The sequence below is a fragment of the Argiope bruennichi genome, chromosome 3 (assembly GCF_947563725.1).
Source record: "Argiope bruennichi chromosome 3, qqArgBrue1.1, whole genome shotgun sequence".
NCBI lineage: Eukaryota > Metazoa > Arthropoda > Arachnida > Araneae > Araneidae > Argiope > Argiope bruennichi.
In genome coordinates, this window is record NC_079153.1 from 27,787,028 (window position 1) to 27,808,915 (window position 21,888).

General features: G+C 31.0%; 1 protein-coding gene across 1 annotated transcript in view; it reads left to right on the forward strand.

The window, feature by feature from the left end:
• Positions 1-21,888, forward strand: part of LOC129963201 (lipopolysaccharide-induced tumor necrosis factor-alpha factor homolog) — a 50,906-nt gene that overhangs the window by 15,855 nt on the left and 13,163 nt on the right. The window contains exon 2 of the mRNA XM_056077380.1: positions 3,646-3,692. Coding sequence (XP_055933355.1) covers positions 3,683-3,692 — 10 coding nt within the window. The 5' untranslated portion in view covers positions 3,646-3,682. The remainder of the gene's footprint in view (positions 1-3,645; positions 3,693-21,888) is intronic.

Consider the following 21,888-nt stretch of genomic DNA (forward strand, 5'->3'; position numbering starts at 1 on the left):
AAAAGTGTCTCTATGAAATCTGTTGTCATTTGTTGTCATAGAAACTCGATTAAACTCTTAATTCATCGTTAATATTTTCAGTAAGTTTATGTAACATCAATATGCTGAGTAATTGAAAAAAGAAATGGTTCTTTTGCATATTGTTTGTCATAATACATAGTAAATGTCATAACAGTTTCAAATAATATTTGTTAGTGATCAAATATTATTGTTTACAAAATCGTTTTCCATTTCAAATATTTAGATAACATTATTCTCTTCTTCATTTCTTTATCGGAATATTAAATTTTCGATGATCAGACATAGTGGTTATGATTAGTCTTACTTTTAGAACCATTTCAATTTGATAATTAAATATCGAACCTTACAAATTAATGTCTCGTTTTGAGATAACACTTGGAATATTTTGAAACGGAATTTGAACTGTAATTTTGAACCGTGATCAGATAAAGAAAACAGAATCTGAACCAGTATCTCTCCAAACTTCCACGGAGGGTAAGCAGAACTACAATTACAATTCATTTTATATGATTACTTAAAGCGAATGGGAAAAAGGACTAAAGAAAAAAAATGCACTTTTTACGTTTCCATCAACCTGTGAGAAGCGTGGTTGAATCATATTCGTTTATAGCTGTTTTCTTTATCACACTTAAGTTATTTCCTTGAATTTTTCCTGAGGTCTTCATAATCATTATTTTCTAAAGTATGAGCATAATAAATTTTTAGTTTAATAAATATCACAGATATTAAACTAATTTTTCTTTTGTATCAATATTTCAGGAAAAAAATTATATTTTTATTTTTTATTTGAAAAAAAAATAAAACGACATTTTAACCTTTCTAATTCGAAATGTCGTAGAATGTTTATGTTATAGAATTTATTAGTCTGCGTTTATATATATATATATATATATATAAATTTGCTGTGATATTATAAAGTCAATGATGTGCTCTTAAAACATTTATTTATTATTTTTGGTATAAATTATAAATATAAATCCAATAACAAAAATAATAAAAATTATTAATGTAAAATATATTTAAAAATATATTAAAATTAAAGAAAAAATACATAAAAAAATAAAGTGATATCACTGAAAAATTTATATTTTAAATTTTAAAGTAGTATAAAAACATTTTGCGCAACAATATGATCCGACGTTCCCGAGGAAAAAATATAAAAATATTATGCAAAATTGAAAACTATTTCTTGGGGAATACTTATTACCGAAAAAGTAACTATGTGCCAGATTATTAACTAATCTGGCACATAGTCCAACAAACTGTCTATATAACGTTTTATCCTTTTTTTTATCATTAATATTATTGTGTTGCGATTTTGCATGAAAAGAATGGCAACATCTCTGCACCCATAGAAGCGTTGTTGTAAAAGCAATGAAACTCACGCTCAATCATGGGCTGCATTTTCTGTGTTTACTACCACCTTTTACATTTATTGCTGAAAATATAATTTTAAATGTTTATATTAAATGTTTACTTATGTTATAATGCTTTTATTGGCATGTACTGTGTTTGCTACTGTCTTTTCTTGTAAGATAAAACAATTTCTATAGTAAAAAATGTTTAAAAAATAATTATATTTGTGTAAAATAAAGAGGTCCGATGTTGGCGATGAGATTCTAAATATTTGTAAATAACTTTTTCGCATTTGAACGAAATGTATTTCTGCACCAACGCATTTGTAGTTCAAGTTTCTCCAAAGTGTAATTGCTATTAGAAATAATACTGTAGAGGTTGGCGCCATCAACGAAATTATCATTTTATTAGTTCGTTGTCGTCTGTTATATTGAAAACCATGGACAGAAAAATTAAATGTCTTAGACTGCCTCAGAAAAGTAAATGCAAGACAATTTTTTACCCTACAATATTGAGTGTTGTGGCTTGCCAAGAGTAATCCTGCTCGTTATTCTATTAGATGCTAGGTTACGTTTTTTTTTAAATTTTATTTGCCATTTCTTTATAGTTTTTCAAATTCAGGTATGTTGATTTTTTTTATTTTATCATGTTTCTTTGTGTAAATATCCATCATTTTAATACGATTCGCAATGAAAAAGACAGGGCACATACGTTTCGCATTGAAGATTCAGGGACGCCAAAACGACTATTCATAGCCAAGCATGAAATGCCTCAATTTATATTATGGTTAACATAAATCACACCCTTTTAGCGCATGCGCTGCCTACTGGCCGTCTTATAACTAGCCGAGTGTAAACCCGGCATAAGTTGAAATAAGATAGTGTCTCAGGCACTCGTTATGCGCTGGTAAATGTAAATAATATCCTGATTTCAAATGCGAATTCGCAAATTGTACAGACTAACTCTATGGTAAAGGATACCGACGTGCTCTGATTGGTCGATTTCTTTTGCACAGACTTTCTATGCTGTAACTGCTGCAACCCTGTTGCATTGTTTATTTTCTACGTACTTTTTTGCCTGCCATTTTTCAAAATGGAGAAATTAAATCTTCCAGAGAAATACAATTATAAAATAATTGAGATTGATGAGAATAGAGCTATGTTTCGTATTTCAGATCTTGTAAATAAAGAATTAGCACAAGTAGCAATTTTTCTGTGAAGTATTATTAAAATAAGACTTGAAAATTAAACTTTTATTTTATGAGAAATAATCGGCGAATTTTTTTTATTAAATTTTTATGTTAAAATCATTACCATAAAATATTTATATGCAAATATACTATATTTATTATGATATTTAGATTATATTAAACGGAATAGAAATCATTATAATTCTTAGTGAATATTCATGCAAAATAAAATAACACAAGGAGATATTTATTAATTTCGTATTCAAATTATTACCATAAGATGTCTATCTGCAAATGTGCTATATTTGTTAAGATATTTAGATTCATATAGTTATTAACAATCTAATTATTAATCTTGATATTTGTAATTAACAATATTAATATTTATAAATATATAAACAGTTTATACATTTCTTTTGAATACTTATATCTTGCATTTCTGGAACACATATTTTAGAAATGGATTCAAGAATATCAACAAAGATCGGAAACAGTTTGGCACAGTTTTGCAAGGTTTAAGCCAAATAAGCGATAACTACACTATTATGAGTGCAAAACATTGCCAAAACGATGCCAAGGCTTAAACCAATCAAAGCACGTCGGTATCCTTTGCCATAGAGTTAGTCTGTACAATTTGCGAACTCGCATTTCAAATGTCTACCATCTAGTTTCTCACCAGTACCAAAACATCGTGGCAACCGTCCAAAAACTCACTAAAACTTTGCCATCTTGAATCGTTAATCGTTAAAAGAAATAGTAAGAACTCTTAACGCTATAATATATATATATCAGAATTACAACACTTGGCGAGAAATCGCCTGAAAACTCACCTTGTACATTATATTTTAATTGAAACAAAATGCTGTATAACATAACTTTACAAGTCACACGTCATTTCAACTGTATAAGACTTTTCTAAGTTTATTGCGATTATTCATATTTTGTTAAAAAGGAAAAAAAAAAATAGTGGCATTTCTATAGTAATAATTTATTTTCTTTATCTGCATACAAACAAACAACAACTAAAGTACGAAAACAAAAATCATAAAATCATTCGTTTATATAGTTTTCTTTTTCAGATACTTGATCCAGAATTTCACTCCCTGAACTTCAATCATGCAACAAGGTATGTTAAACTTATTATAGTTATCTTTTGCTCCAAATATTGTGAAATATCCTATTCGAATCCTTCCAATCCTCGACAATTCTTGTTGCTTAGAACGTAGTATTCCATCATTTCCGATAGTTAGAATAATATACCCAGGTATCACAATCTGTTGCAAAATATTAATCAATATTCCACAATATTGCGAATAAAGAATAGAATCTATCCATTGTATATATAATAGATATACAGTAGACTCCCGATTATCCGCGCCTGCCACACTAAGTTTTTTTTTTTTTTTTTTTTTGCTTCCAAAGCAAGAAGTAAACACAAATGACTGATTTCTTCAAAAAGGTGTAGTTTTACAGTTATGCTTTTGTAATTACATAATACATTACAGTATTAAAACAGTACATATGTATTAATTTTTCTGTGCATCCTTGACGCCTCTCGTAAGTACAAAGCACTTTTCTGTTCTCATTAATTGTTTGTTTCTTATGGCACTTGCCACTGCCAAGCCCACTGTTACGAAGACAGTGATTTAAGCCTGAGGGGGAACGTCTCTTATTTTTTATAGCAGCGCCAACTAGGGCCAAGAGTACGACTTTGCCACTCACGCATCACTCATTCGCTTGCACATCCCCTTTTTACAGGAGGGCACATTCGCACATCTCACAGATAGAACAACAGAAGAACAACCATGCCCAAACCGGGCTCGAACCCGGGACGCCCAGATCACGAGGAAGACGCGCTACCCCTATGCCAGGACGCCGGCATTTTCATTAATAAAATGCATTTTAGGTTAGTTTTGAGTGATATACTAAAATATTAAGCGTTAGTTAAACATTTCCTGCTGTTTATTTTACGTTTTATTGTACATAAAACGATTTTTCAAAGTTGGAATGACTGTTTTCTCTTTTGCTATACCCGTTTTTAGCTTTTTTCGGATTATCCGCGATTTTTGCGCCGCGCCACCCACTTCCGCGGATAATCGGGGGTGTACTGTATTCTATTCTATACTCTACTAAATGTTTTATGTGAATAGAAAGATGTCTAAAATCGAAATGCTATGACTTTGTAATTTATAGGTGACCTATTTAAAAAGGTTTATTAAATAGTTACATGTTGTGGGCAGCTATCTATTGAAAAAAGGTTACATATTTAAGGCTACTTTTCATTTTAGTTCTATATTGAAGTACTTTTGAATTAGTTCATATTGAAGTACTTTTCATTTTAGTTCTATATTGAAGTACTAAATTTTTTAACTTAAGAGAAATTTTAACAAATATATAAAAGAATTGTGTCAGTGCGTGCTTAATGAAATAAAAATCGCTTCCATAAAATAGTTTTAAATGGCAGAAGCTAAAAAAATTTTATACTTTTTGAAATTATTCAATTGCTTTTTTAAAAAAAAAAATTAATTATATAGGACTTTAACGTATAAATCCGAATGTAAAATAATTCAAAAATTAGAAAATTTTAAGTCGCTGCAAAATTGACAAGGCATTCTTTTGTCCAATTGTTTTCTGAATGTAAATAAAAAGGATGTTTTCAAAAAATTATTTAAATAATTCGTTAAAGCTGTCTAAAATGCGTATATTAAATTAAATTTGCTTTGTTACATTATTAATTTTTTGTCCTTTATGTTAGAACCATAAAATGATTCTGTATATACAGGGTAACCATGAAATGTTTGTAGGCATTTGCAGCTAAAATCAATCTAAGAACATTTGAGATATTGAAGCATTTATAATGCCATTTGCACTTTAAATTACTTAATACTTTCACTTAAATGCACTTTTAAAATTAAAAATTCAGTAATTCATTGCGCGTCAAACTCATCTTTGTGTGCGAAGAGTTTAATCAACATTAATGAAAAGAATGCTCACAAATTCTAATATAGTTTTGTGAATTTTACCATGATTTAAAAAATTATATAAATAAGTATTGAAAATTTGTTGAGCAGCAAATTCAACTGTTATATAAAACTAATGGACTCTGAATTGGAGTTTCTGTCTAGAGATTATTATTATCGAACAATCATTCTTCAATCATCAATTACTTTATAAGCAAATAAAAAGATCTAATGTGACACACAAAAAAAATATAAATTCCATTTGTAAAATTACGGTAATTGTATAAGTTCAAAAAATAAGCCACTTTAATATTACATTAAATTTATTTCATGTTTTGATTCAATTAATTCATGTGAATTTTTCTTTCTGACATAAAATATTCTTTAAGACCTTTCTTTTCCTATTCATTTAGGATTTTATATTTACAGCATTAAAAAATTTTGTGGTTACATTGTACTGAATAGCGATAAATGTACAAATATTAGAATTTGTTATTTCAAAGTGGTTTTCTCTAAACGGGAGGGGAATCAAAGAAACTCTTTTTCTCGAAAAAACCAGTTAAAACCTGTTTGAAACAATCACGTAACTATCAGATTGCGCATGCGATGATATTTAATAAACGATGATTTCCCCCCCCCCTTCACAAAATTGTTTGAGCTCCAAAACTTTTTTTGCCAGCTAGAAAAATAGAACATATATATATATATATATATATATATATATATATATATATATATATATATATATATACCTTTTGCTATTTCCCCTCACTGTTACGTGTTGATTCCCATTTTCCTCTTCGTGCTTGTTTTGGTAATAACTTCTTACGACTCTACCCTGGATTGGTTGGACAGGAGAATCGGGTACATGGGGGACATTCGTGCCAAGTTGTATTTTTTGCTGGTGATAAGTCACCAAATGTGACCAACTTCTTTATCATTTTCTAATAACCCTATAAGCGAAAAAGTTGGTGTCTCAAAAGCGATAAATTGCCAATTTTCTGCCTGTGTATTTTGAAACTTCAAAACCCCCGAACCAAAACAACATCATGTCCTCGCATGATAATGAAACTAAATAAAATTGATTAAAGACGGAATTGATTTTCACCTAACAGTTCATAAGCTGTATTTATATTTTGCAGCATTGTTTTGATTCAAATGCTTATTAAAATCGGATAAGATTTAAGATAAATGGCCGGTTTCTAGCCAACCGAGAGAAAATCTTGCCAGGAAAGAATGCTAGCCAATCCATTCGAGTGACATCTTCACTTTCTAGTAGCTGCTGAACATCAGCAGTGCAGTGTGGCCGTGCATTGTCATCCATAAAAACGAAGTCTGGTCCAAAAGCAACTCGAAACAGACGTACATGGGGAAGGATCACCTCCTTACGATAACAATCTCCAGTTACAGAATCGAAAACGTGGAGCTCAGTCCGCCTGTTCAGCATAATGCCTCCCCGAAGATAACTCCAGGTCCACCGTAGCGGTCTCTTTCCGTGATGTCACTGGGATGAAACCTTGTATCGACTCTCTCTAAATCAACTGGCGTTGAGAATCACTTTTGGCACTGAAACGACTCTCATCCGTAAAAAGGAGAACGACTCCACTGAGGAGATGTCCATTTTTTGTGCTCCTTACACCACTCTAAACGGTGCCACCGATGTCCAACTTTCAAAGAGATGCAGCGTTAAGGATGGCGTTCGAATAGGCCACCTTTTTGAAGGCGTCTGGCTACAGTAAACCGTGACACTTGTTGCCCTGTTGCTGTACACAGTCGTTGAGCAATAGCGCTTGCTGACTGGTATCTTTTTTTCGCCTGCTGGACGAAATATTGGTCAACCATTGCAGTTGTTTCACTAAAGTGGCCACCACCAACCTTTCTAATAACTGTATCTATGATTTAGAAGGCTTTCCAAGCGCGCGAAACGATACTTTTATTGATTCCTAACTCTTCAGCTACACTGGTCAAACTGCGCCCCTCTTCCAGCATCTACGTGTAAAGTCATCTAGGTGATTTCTTCTAGTCATATTTCACGAAAGAACTCACTTGCACTTGCAGCGAATGTCTTTGATTGCGCCTCCGTTCTTCCTTTCCTGTAGACTTGAGCTATACGCGTTTTGCGTACACTGAAACCGCCTATGATGCTTTGTTCCTAACATTTGCATACGCATCACCTTTCTACTGAATTGTGTGTTAGTTGTACCCTTGTACCCACTGTATTTTTTCAATAACCCCTTTTCTACAATTTCATGTCTACCTGCTTAAAATGTACATTGTTGCTTAAGTTTAGCACACCAGTGTATAAATAGGAATAAAATACTACTTTTAAATTACATGATTTGCAAACAGCATTAAAAAATATAATTCTATATCACGGGAACCTGACAGAATACATTATGATACGCTGAAACATCTCAACTATTCATCATTGCGGGTACTCTTTACTTTATTTAACATAATTTGGATAGAAAGGTTCTTCAAATCTTGCTGGCAAAAAGCAATAATAATTCCCATTCTGAAAACTAAAAGATCGGCAAGATTCTGTTAACTGCAGACCTATAGCCCTCACCTGTTGCCTCAGTAAATTAATGGAAAGTATGGCTAGTTTCAGACTGATTATGCCTTAGTAGAGAAAAACTAGATCTCCTCTTTCCAAAGTTGCTTTCGCAAAAAAGAGTAGTATATTGGATAATTTGCTGAAACTGGAAACCGCTATGAGAGAGGCTTTTGTAAGGTAAAAACATCTTGTATCTATTTTCTTTGCTATAGGTGAAGCTTACGACCGAACTTGGTGTTATGGCATTGTGAAAGATTTATTTAACTTAGACTCAAAAGGTAATCTATCAATTTTCGTACAAAATTTTTAGCGAACAAAGATTTTTCAAATTCGTGTAGGTGATATTTTATCAAATACTTTCATTCAGAATAAAGATGTACCTCAAGGTAGCATTGTTTTGCTGTTTATCATAAAAATAAATCGGATTGTTTCGAATATCCCACCATTTGTACACCACTTTATGTCGATGATATCCAGATGCATTGTGTTAGCGAAAGTATGGAGTTCATTCAAAAACAATTACAAACATCCATAAATAATATGACAAACTGGGCTTTGAAAAAAAAAATTTTTTTCCTTAGAAAACAGTTAACATTCACTTCTGAAAGCGACGTGGTCTTCATGCAGATCTAGAACTTCGACTGAATAAGTCGGTCATTCCTACAGTATTCCTACAGTTAGGGAAAAAAGTTTTAAAGCGTGATATTAGATAATAAATTGACTTTTTGCTTTCATATTAAAAACTTGAAAAGAAATTGCCTGCAAATAATAAATATTATAAAAATCCTGTCAAACACCTGTTAAAAAATCCTGTCTTGGGGAGCAAATAGAGCCTCCTTGATTAAGATAAACAAATCACTGATACGCTCAAAGCTTGACTAAGGAGTTCCAATATATGGCCCAGCTGCCAAATTTACCTTGAAATTATTAGATGTAGTACATAATCAAAGACTTGGTATAGCTATAGGAGTTTTTAGAACAACGCCAATTCAAAGTTTACACGTTATAAGTGGTGAGCCCTCCTTAGACCTCAGTCGGAAACGACTTTGTTGATACTACTGTTATAAAATTAAAAGTGTCGAATACCACCCACTGTGCAACATGGTTCTCAATCCTTTATACGGCTCGTTATTCTCTATAAAATTGTCTTTTACAGCAACTTTTGGATTCCGTTTAGGAGATTTTATGCTTATTCAAAACTGGAGACTTCCCGATTGTTGTAAATACTAGCAGTCCACCTCTATGACAGGAGGCACCCTTTAATTTTATAAATGATTTTATACACTTCCTGAAACCATCAACTTCAGACGTGATGTTCCAGAATTTTTTGTAGGAACACAAACAACAGTACCTGTTTATACAAATGGGTCAAAATGTGGTAATCATATCGGCTAATGATTACCACATTTTGATTCAAAAAGCGGTAATCATTCAGCAGCAGTTTTCCGAAATGTAACAATATGCGGAAGACTTCACCCATTTTGTTCTGTATTTACATCCGAACTTCAAGCAATATATCTAAGCCTTCTGAAAATTGCTACGTCATTCCCCTCTTATACTCGACTCGAAAATTTGATGAATCTCCAAATTTTAGACTTCCCTGGAAAAATGCATTTTGAGAAATGTCTGTTTGTCTATATGTCTGTAACAAAGATAACTCAAAAACATTTTGAGCTAGATGACAGAAATTTGATGTACTGTCTTTTTTTTTAATCAAATTTGTACATTTCTGGTAGAAATCCACAAAATTCCGATCAGAGGAAGTCTGTCTGCCCAACTGTTCGAATATTGGTGAACATATTAACTGCAAAATGAAGTGAGCAAGATGAATAAAATTCGGAGCACAGATTTAACATTTATAGCATAGACACCCGTCAAAGTTTGAGCCAAATCCAACAAGGGGTTGTCCATCTGTCGGTCAGAAACATGTAAACGCGAATAATTCAAAAAATACATTGACTTAAATATATCGAATTTGGTAAGGAATTTTTTAATCATAATCGAAACTATAAAATTTTGATTCCAATCGACTGCGAAACAAACGTCTAAAGCAGAATTCTGTTTTTTTATTCTAATAACCACACGCCAGGATTAATAGCCAAAAAAAAAAAATTCGCCAAGTATAACATGATAGATTTAATAAAAATGGTAAATTCGCTCCAAAGGTTAATATTTCGTAACTTTTGTAAGCGAACCCCATGTAAGGCGTTCTCTGGGCTAACATCAGATTATTACAAAGTATACGGGAAAGTTTTGGGGAGACCACTCCCTCTAATGTTAACTCGCCAAGGATAACATGATAGATTTAATAAAAATGGTAAATTCGCTCCAAAGGTTAATAATTCGTAACTATTGTAAGCCAACCCCATGTAAGGCGTTCTCTGGGATAACATCAGATTATTACAAAGTATACGGGAAAGTTTTGGGGAGACTACTCCCTCTAATGTTAACTCGCCAAGGATAACATGATAGATTTAATAAAAATGGTAAATTCGCTCCAAAGGTTAATAATTCGTAACTATTGTAAGCCAACCCCATGTAAGGCGTTCTCTGGGATAACATCAGATTATTACAAAGTATACGGGAAAGTTTTGGGGAGACTACTCCCTCTAATGTTAACTCGCCAAGGATAACATGATAGATTTAATAAAAATGGTAAATTCGCTCCAAAGGTTAATAATTCGTAACTATTGTAAGCCAACCCCATGTAAGGCGTTCTCTGGGCTAACATCAGATTATTACAAAGTATACGGGAAAGTTTTGGGGAGACTACTTCCTCTAATGTTAACTCGCCAAGGATAACATGATAGATTTAATAAAAATGGTAAATTCGCTCCAAAGGTTAATAATTCGTAACTATTGTAAGCCAACCCCATGTAAGACGTTCTCTGGGATAACATCAGATTATTACAAAGTATACGGGAAAAATTTTGGGAGACTACACCCTCTAATGTTTTCATTATAATCTCAGCATTTTCCTGTAAGTTAGCTGCCACCGGTCCAGATAAGGGCAAGAAAAGGTAAGTGCAAAAGGTATTCGGCTGCATTGTTTTGCCTAACTTGCCTAACTAAATGAAAGATAATGAAATTTATACTCTAAGGCAATTATTTCTTTAGCTATCAATTTTTAAGACCAAATATACCAGTTTTCATTCTTTAGTGAGAAAATAAGCAGTCATCTTTGTCAAATTCTTGCATAACTCGTTTTAACTTAGCAAAAAAATGGCACTCCTTTTTCTTTCCCCCCTTTTTGTGGTTTTCCCTTTTGGGAACCACTTAACAGAAAGATGAATAGATCCATCATTCTTTTTTTATTATTATTATTATTTCTCCGTTGTGTAATTCTACTCTCAATCAAAAAAGCAAAAGTTTTGACCTTGAAACGAAGCGAACGTGAAAACTCTTCAATGACATCATTTAAATACATGTAAGCATACTTTTTTATGCTGCATGTAGTTGTGTGAAATATTTGAACTGTTGTACGCGCATAGTAAAAATTTAACTATTTAACTCACTTCTCTCGCGGTGTTTGCTATTAAAACATGAATCCTCAACTAGAAGTTTGTAGCGGAAATTTCATAAATTAATGCGTAGAAAGTTAGAGTAGCGTGTTTGTTTTACATAATGCATACTCATCATGTCGCGTTTTCACCAAATGTTCTTTTGTGTGTAGCTAAACAATAAAAATGCATTTTCAGCTGGTATTCACCGTCTAATTGCGAAGTGAGACAAAGAAATCATAGAAAATTCGACGATCGTTATTTCAATAACAATGAAACGTAATTTCTATAATCGAAAATTATCTACTATCAATTGTGTGTATTGAAATAGGCATGTGCTGACTGGCGTATCACTTTTCTTCACAAATGTTGAATTTCAATAGCATTAAATCGACTTTAAAAAAAAGTCAAACATTCAAAGAATGCATATAAATGAATTTAGAATATTTAATATAAATTGAAATGATCTGATAATCCGGATTAACCTGATTATCCGAGATAATCGGTATTTTGAGTGTCGATTCAAAAATTTACTTGGACTTAAAAAGTGTTTCATATTTGTTCCGGATTTCAGTTAGAATTTTCGAATTGTCTCTGATTTTGTTGGTGCATAAAAAGCTTATATTTAAAGATTTAATCTATAAAGAATATATGAGATTCTAATTTTGTAAAATTTAGAAATAAATTTAAATCAAATTCTCAATAAAAAAAACTACTTCCTCCCAACTTTTGTTATGTAAAATGGCTAAACGCTAACCCCTTTGCATACATTGACGAATCTGACTCGCGCATCGTATGACCGAATTTTTAGTTTTAAAAATGGAATTAAATGAAAAATATTAAGTAATTTATATTGAAAAAAAATCACTTTAGAAAGCTTTAATATCTCAAATGCCCAAATGTTATAGAAATTAACCCTTTAAAGGGCCATTTTTTTCTAGTCATATTATGTTAAAATATTTTTAGGCTTGAAATTAGAATAAGAAAAGGAATTCTTTTAGCTTATTAGATAAATTAAATATGATTACTTAATTAATTTGGTTTATTATTAATTAAGTAACAAATCAAGACACATCATTTTGTGTGAAATAAAGAACTGAAGCATCTAAGTTTCTGTTTTTCCAAAAAAATTTGTCAGAACTGATGCCAACCTACATAATTTCATACAAAGATTGATTAGTTGGTGGGAAGAATACTTCCTACGGCCCTAGAAGGGGTTAAGATAAGTATCTCAAATATGATGTCATCTAATTAGGAAGTCAAATAAATTTGAAGGTCAAGAGTTAATGATTTTTTTATATATTTATGGCTTTTTTTTCTATTTATCGTGTTATTTTTTTTATTAGTAGTAGTATTTTTTTTTTTTTTTTTTTTTTTTGTATTTCGAATTGCCCCATTTTTAAAAATCTGTCAACAAATAGTTAAACTGCAAAAAAAAACGATTAAGTATGTCTGATTTCTACAAAAGTTATCATCTTTTCAACCTTTGTTGTCAATAGCAACCTTAAACCATGACCAAAGAAAAAAAAATGAACAAACAGGGGCTTCTTTATCGCTCTGTGTTTGTATTTTATATTATTTTGTGAAAAATCAATAATAATGAACGATTATAGTTTTCTTATTCTTCTTGTTTATTCTTATTATTTATTGATTTAATTTGAGCTTGTATTTATCTTACCTTTATTTCTTTTTATTATTTTCCTCTATATTTATTCTTACTATTTTTCGTTTCTTTTCCTTACTCAGTAACCAGCATACTGAACTGCACTGCATTATTCTGTGAGTTCTCGAGTGTTCTGATTACTTTTAAAAAGGATTTATAAAGGATTATCCTCTTGATAACAAATTAAATTTTAAATTGCATTGAATTTAATTGAAGGGTAGTTAGTTAATATTCGCTGAGGCGTAAACATGAGTAGTTGCTTGAAAGATTATTTCTTGAAATTTTTTTATTTGAGGGACTACTGTGTGTAACAGAATCATGCTGCCGTTACAGATACTGTTGAATTTATTATATCTGAACTTATATCTTACTAGACGCCTTTGGCGACCATTTGGTTTGTCAAGATTAATATTTTCTAAAAATAAATGTTTTGGGCAACTTGGTCTTGATGGATTTCTCAGCGAAATATTTTTAAGCTTTAAATTTTGATAGACGTATAATTCAAATTATTTTAAAAGCCTTTTACTTTTCATTAATTTGCATTTAAGCATTTTTCTAATTTTTTTTCAATATCATTGTGCGTCCAATTATATGCAGTGTTTAAAAATGTGTGCACTTTTCAAACTTTTAGAGTTAGTTAAACTTTAATGTTAAGTACAATAATATTGCAAAAATTTTATTCCATGTTTTATACTAAAATCTACTCAACATGTAAAAATGAGATAAATCTTGGAAATTAACCACGAAAAAAGAAAATCAGGTTAAAATACAGTCAACTACGAAGGCGACTGGAGTTTCACTCCAAGAAATATATTGTTGTAAAATATGCTTAAACATATTTTTTTAATGAATAAAAAATAGAAATAAATCAAAAGACAAAAAAACTTGGTATTATTGAAAAGATATTTTTTTTAATTTAAAGATGATGTAAAAGTGAATTTTGTGCTGTAATACTTTCGAAAGTTATCATGGATAAACGCCAAAATTTCACTCCATTTTTAATTAATTCAAATTTCAAGAAAATTTTCTCTAAGTTGAATATTTTTGTCGTGGCTGGTTCGTGAGTGCTTTGAATAAATAGGCAAATAGAAAACTTAACAACAAATTTATTGCAGATTCGTTCGAGTTATTCTGCTCAGTAACTCCTTCTCCAAAAGCAAACATTCGAATGACATCACTCTTTTAATTACACTCGCGCTAGTTGTCTAGCGCCATCTATGAATGTTTATTTCCTAACGCTTCAAAATCCAATCACTACAATTTCCATTCTTTAAAGTATATGTTTGTCGAATTGAATAATTTTATGTTAAATGGTCTAGTCCGTAGAATGCCAACACACACACATCTTATTAGTTGATGTAGAGATTTTCCATCCTTTATTTGACTGTATAGTGTTAAAATTTAGTCAAAAAAGAATCTCTGATTATTGATTAATTCATAAATATGTCCCTCGCAAAACTTGCAGCTTTTTCTCTCTTTCTCTGTTTTTACCCCTGCCTCCATCGAATGGAGGAATTTAAAATTTAATCGTATTCTTCTGTCTCTTAAATTAAATAGTTTTTAAAATTTATTGCAACAAAATGTTCTTTACTTTCTGTACTTTATAAATAAATGAATTTTGATCGTTTTACCACCTCCACCCCCATATAACATATTTCTGCACCGATATCATTTTTGAAAACAATCCTTTATGCAATATATCTCCTTTCATTTTTGCAGTATGAAATCCTGCTATTTGGTGAGTTATATGTATATTTTATTAAAAATGTTTATAAAAATTAACATGAAGAAAATTAAAATATTGAAAGTAGTATAATCTGTGATTTATGGTAGAAAGCTCCTACATACTTTTATTACTTTCAACGTAATAAAAGTGCAAAAATAATGCTGTGATATTCAATAGACCTTCAAGAGTCTTTGGTCACCCTAAATAGAGTCATTATTATCAGTTGAATTCGTATTTCTCTACTACTTGTTTTACTAACATTTAAATTTATCTAAAGTTGCCAAGACTATCTTTTGCTATGCAATATTTAATGAAATTCACTTATTTAAATTCCAATTAACTAATGGTACTTAAGAAACATCAAACGGGTCTCTGGCGCTTTGTTCTATTAATTATTGTATTCATAACTTTGAAACAAGATAAATGTTTATAGATGGTGGTCACAAGTTCTTTTTTTGCCTACAAAATTTTTTTTGTAAAAACTATTATACCCAAGCAACCATATGACAAATAAAGAACGTTCATAATATTCTTAATGAAACCACTTACATCAATAAATTTCATTTTCATTCAGTAGCTTAAAGAATGTCAAGGCTATGTTCCGATTTTCATCAAATATTGGCAATCATTTCGAGTGTCACAATAGACACAGCATCTATAATCTTAATTTTGAGAGCATCAATATCAATTGACATTAAGCATTAATGGACAATTTGAATTCATGGAACCAAAGAGTACAATTGAAATTTTTTCTTCATTGATATTTTGATAATTATCGAATGTAAAGTCACTATTTCTTCATTAGTTGCATCATCCGTTGGACTAAAAAAAACTAAGAAAATAACTATTATATATTTAAAATTTTAGAGAATTGCTTCCATTGGTGGTTTTGTACTTTCTCGCACACATAGTAAAGATAAAGCATTGAAATCGTCAAAAAAAAAAAAAAATGACCTTGAAATTTTCACGAACCTCCACGTTTTAACCTGCTTGAGTTCGAAAAACACGTTTTTGGAAAATGTCCGTTTTTGTGTCTGTGACAAAGATGACTCAAAATTTTTTTTGAGCTAGACGAATGAAATTTGCTGTAACGTCTTTTCAGCAAATTTGTAGATTTTATCAAATTCTGAACAAAATCTGTTCAGAAGATTTGTCTGTTTGTCCGGCTTTTTGAATATACATAAGTTAACACGATAACTTCAAAACGAAGAGAGCTAGATAGATAAGATTCGGTACACAGATTTAAGATCTATAGTGTAGACACTTATCAAATTTTGAGCTGAATCAACAAGAAGATTTTCCGTTTGTCTGTCTGTACTTTCAGAAACATGTAGATGTAATAATTCAGAAATGCAGTGATTTAAATATATCAAATTTGGTGTGGAATTTTGTTGTTGTAAATGTAGTTTTGTGTCAAATTTTTGCTTCAACTGGTTGGGGAAAACGAGTCCGAAACATGAGTTCTATTTTCAGATATTATTAACCGAATACCTGGGAATAATCACCAAGGATCAGATAATAGTTTAAGTAAAAATGCAAAATTCGCGCCAAAGGAAAATATTTCGTAATTTATAAACGACAATGCCTTGCAAGATGTACTCTGGGATACGCTTTAGCAGAGGGTATGCGAGAATATTTTGGGGAGACCTTTTCCTCTGGTTTAATAATTGTTTAGATATCAGGTAAAAATTTTATGACCACACTGTATAATCTCTATACCATTATTTGCTGTTTATTTCAAAACAGATAATTTTTTCATCATATCGCTTACTTAAGTACCGATTAGCGTAAACTTTTTCCTTTAAATTAGCAATTACACAAATGTGAAACTATCTCTTGAGCGATTTCTTCCTTATTTTGCGGTTAGTGACGTAGCCGAAGTCATGAGGAGATGATGTCACTGAATTCCGAGAAAGGAATGTGAAAATGATTTAAATGAATGAAACGGAAAAAGTTAGCTCACGTGAAAATTTCCTTTTATTTCTTTTATCGCAAAAGAAGCAGGAGGGAATGAATCTTGAATACCATAAATATAAATTTTAGCTTTATATTCTTCGAAGCATTTTATATCTTAGTCATTTTTTTCTGTTTCATCTCAAATGAGATCATTAGATATGTAGTGATAAGAAAAAGCAGTTTAAAATCTATCAATTTTGATGATTTTCGGAGAAAATTATCATCTTTTCTATTTATTTATTCGATGTTTTATTTCTGTCAATAAGTTTAGTTTTAGTTTAGTTTAGTTTAGTTATATTAACGTCCCGTTTGAAGCAACACTAGGGCTATTTTGGGACGGACCTCGTAATTTTGAACCGCGGTCAGATGACGAGGACGACACCTGAGCTGGCACCCCCTCTCCACACCAGCGGGAGGACGTTTGGTCAGGACGGATTTAACGTGCAACAGACCCCCTTACACGACGGTTCTTCGGGGGAGTCGGGTCTCGAACCTGGAACCCTCACACTTAAATTAGAAAAATAATTGACCTCACCTCGCCTCAAATAAGAAAAATAATTGACCTCTTTAAACTAACAAGGATAGGGAATTTTGAAAGGCCATGACATAAATTAAACGCTTAACTTGCAGCTGATTCTTCAAATTCAAGGTTCAAGTTGCTATGTATGTAAGTTTATGTGTAATTTCCATTCCTCTGATGCTTGATTGTCCTGTTGTCGTGTTCCAAAATTCGCGTCTAAAATAACCTTTAATGTAGCTTTAAAATGGTGCGTTAATTTAGAAGAGTGCCTAACATAGCTAATTTAATAAAATCATATTAACCAATCTGTGCTGCTCACTTCAGGAAATTCTATCAACAAAGCTACTATTCTAGAATACAAGAGAATTCATTTTAAATTTGTATATGATTATAAACGAATAATATAGTTAATAACATGAAAATGAAATAATATAGTCTCTTTGACTTTTGTTTCTGCATCACTATTTCACATTCTTTCCATATAATTATAATGTTCAGAGTCACAATTGTGAAGTAAAACTACCGGCTTGATCAGAATTTTTTTAAATATGTGGTTAAATTTTCCGTTCAGAACCGATCGAACTCTTCTGAATTTGCTGATCCTTGGAGTCTTTTATCTCTACCAAATAGCTTAATTTAATCACTTCATATTTGCTGGCTATATTTATTACCAATGGAGAAAAACGAAAAACCTCCAATACAACCCACGATTATTCCCCACGGTCAGACAAATAAACAAACTGTCTGGTTCAGAATATCCGAATTAAAAAAAAAATTGTTTCTTTATTGAAATTGCCATTTTTTTTTTTACATTGTCTGTGCAATATGAATTAGATGAAAGCACCAAAAAAAATAATAAAAACTTTGCTTACACTATAAATCGAAAAAGAATTAATTTATTTCACAGATATATGTTATCACAATCAAATTATGCAGGGTGATCAGTAAAGTCCTTTAAGCCTTTAAATTTCAACCGGAGTATTCTATAGACAGGAAAGTAGCGTGTATCTACAATAAAGTGACTATGCTGAATTTATTGAGACAAGTTACAATGCCCCTAGTGGCGAAATGAGGAAGTTATACAAAAATAACTCGAAAAATAAAGAAGATCGATCTAACAGTCCAGTAAGAAAAATGCATGCTATACCATAATAAAAACACGGGGAAAAGTTTCATGGAAATATCTGTAAAATTAGTGGAGATATATTTGCATCACGGCCGGGTCACCAATGTGGAGATTGGTTTGGCTAGAATAGAACTTGGGACCTTGTGGTTCGCAGCCGAGTAACAAGACCACAAGACAAAAGTAATTACTCGTGTGCCGTAGCTGTTAGCTGGCTTATAAGATTTCACCACAAAGATATAAACTTTCCACGATTTGAAAAATGGTTTGTCCTAAATTTTAGAATGTATTCTTCGATATTATCATACAGTTTTTCCAAACTAAGCAATGTCGATGTAACATTTAAGGAACGAAGGAAGTAAACAAAATTAATATTTAAAAAAGTCCGAAAAATGCTTTGTGGGTAGATCGAGAAAAATAGTGAATGCCGATTGATTGAAACGGAATTTTGACACGGAACAGCAAGCAAAATCATAAAACCCCATATCAGATTTCATATATTTTAATCATTGAATTTTTAAGTAATTGCGTTTACATGATTGTGAGAGTACAGACTGACAGGCGGCCAACCCTTTAATGGATTTCGTTCCAAATTTGACATAGATCTCCATGCAAGATTTCAAATCTATGTATGAAATTTTATACCTATAATTCTCTCGTTTTATTGTGTCAACTTATATATAAATAACCAGAAAGACAGACAGACTTCCAATGAACTGATTTTGTTCAGAATTTGAAAGGTAACTGCAAATGTGTTGTATAATCCATATACCAAACTTCATCCATCTAGCCCAAATCGTTTTTTGAGTTATCTTGTTCACAGGCTGGCATAATGCCAAAAATATGTTTTGGGGACTGAGGGAGATCTGAAGCGTGGGGATTCATCAAAATCTCGAGTTCAAATCTTCGAGTTTTTTTCAATAATACATTTATTGACTCAAACAACATGAAATACAATTCGTTTCTTAGATAATATTTCTAGTCGGAACTAGAGGCTTACCTCTAACAGTTTAGAAAATAGCTTTTGGGATTATGAATAGGATGGACACTTTAGAAATAAGTTTATTTCATTTATAAGTGCATCATTACAAAACTAATTTATTTATTTTTTGTTTGATCTGCAAATTATTCAAATCTGCTGTTTTGGAGCATAATTACTTCGCTTTTAAATCTTCAAATCTGACAACAATGTCTGGAGCTGTCTGCCACCTCAGTCACTTTCATGCAACAGTTGCGTGATATTTATTATGATTGTATCTGAAACGTTTATCCCTAAAATAAATGGTTAAGGAAAATAAGTTCATCTGCCGGTACGTTATTTAATAAGGCATGGAAGGCTATCGCTTTAGATGAGTATTTTCCAACCTCTATGTCCTTCCGTACATCCTTGAATATTCGATTATTGAGTATTCCTTATTGTCATAGCTCCCCCACAACCACCGCCAGCACAAAATGTTTTATGAACTTATATTAACTTAAGAAAATTGTCGGCCAAATTTAATGAACTTGTTAATTTTTTTTTTTTTTTTTGCTTCTTACTTTCTTGTATACGAAGTGAAGCAGTTAAATTTAATAAACTAATAGCATATACTTTTGATTTTTTTTTTCATTTTTACTTTTTTTATATACGAAATATAGAGAAAGTATTATAATTGTCAAAAAATTCGAACTCGAGATTTTAAAGAATCTCCACGTTTCAGACTTTCCTGAATTCGATTAACACATTTTTGGAAAATAGCCGTCTGTCTGTGACAACAATAACTCAAAAATGCTTTGAGCTAACCAGATGAAATTTGGTATAAAGTCTTAAAATCAATTTGTAGATTTCTATCAGTTTTTGAACGTTCTGAGGAAGTCTGTCTGTCCGGCTGTTCGAATATAAGCTAACACAATAACTACAAAACGATGAAAGATAAATATATAAAATTCAGTACACGGATTTAACATCTTTAATATAATAACCTACTAGATTTTTTGCCAAATGCAAAAAGGGATTGACTACTTGTCCGTCTGCACTTTAAGAAAAACGTAAGAGCTATTACTGAAAAACGCAATGGTTTAAATATATCGAATTTGATATTCGATTTTGTGACTTTTTACTGTAGTTTTGTGCCAAATATTTGTTTCAATCTTATTGGAAGAACGCGTCTAAATTCGATTTTTAGTTACTTTTAATCCGTACACATACAGGCATTAATCGCCGAAAAATATTCACCAAGGTTCACATGATCGATTCAGTAAAAATGCTAAATTCTCGCCCGAGTTTCAAATTTCGTAACAATTGTACACCCATACCATGCAAAGTGTTCATTGGGATAACATATTTATTAGAGACTATGTTAGAAGGTTTTAGAGAGACTATTCCCACTAGTTTTATATTATAAACTCGATGCCAAAAAGAAATTAAAAATTAAAACAAAATATAGTATTACTTATGAAGGAAACTAAAAATTACTCACCGTGATAACAGCTATATAAATGGAAAAAACAATAAAATATAAAATGAATATAGGTATCATAAAAATGTTTCTTTCCTTACTTTATTATACGTTTTAGAAAATTATTATAATAAAATGTAGTTCAAGCACTAAAGTATTGTACATATTTAAATATAATTTTTAATGGCACGAAAATTAAAATCATGTACACTGTACGGTGTGAATTCCTACATTTTTATCATAAACAAAACACTGACGTCAAACAGAGGTAAATTTTATTAAGTTATGTAAAACAGATTTCGATTAAATTTCTTTTACGTAACTTGATATTCATCGCTGACTTGTCGGATCGGATAGTGATTTTAAAGTCATCATTGACTTTAAAATCACTATCCGATGCTTAACCACTTTTGAATACTATTACTATCTCATGATTAAAAATATATAGGATTATATTTTTAAGCATCAGATAATATGCTTCTAATTTCATATTGTCTTATTTGGCACTCGGGCTCACTTTTCCGATTCTTGAGGAAAACTGCACGAATAATAGATTTTATTCCTTAGTTTTCAATGACGGAAGAAAATCACTCAATTAATATATTTCATGAAACAATGAGAGTGAATTGAATTTTATTTCAAAAATGAAGCCTGTTGTTGAAAATTAAACAAATGCATTAAAAAAAATTTAATGTATGGAACATTTTTAATGACACCAATGAATATGAATGAAAAGACTATGTTTTAAGCTTTAAAAAAAAGTGAAAAAATCGTTCTTGTGCTGGAATATTTTAAGAAACATTAAACTCTTGTTTAGTTTAAATTAATTGAAATTTAAATAAATTTTAATAGTATTAAAATTTAAATGAAAATCCGTTT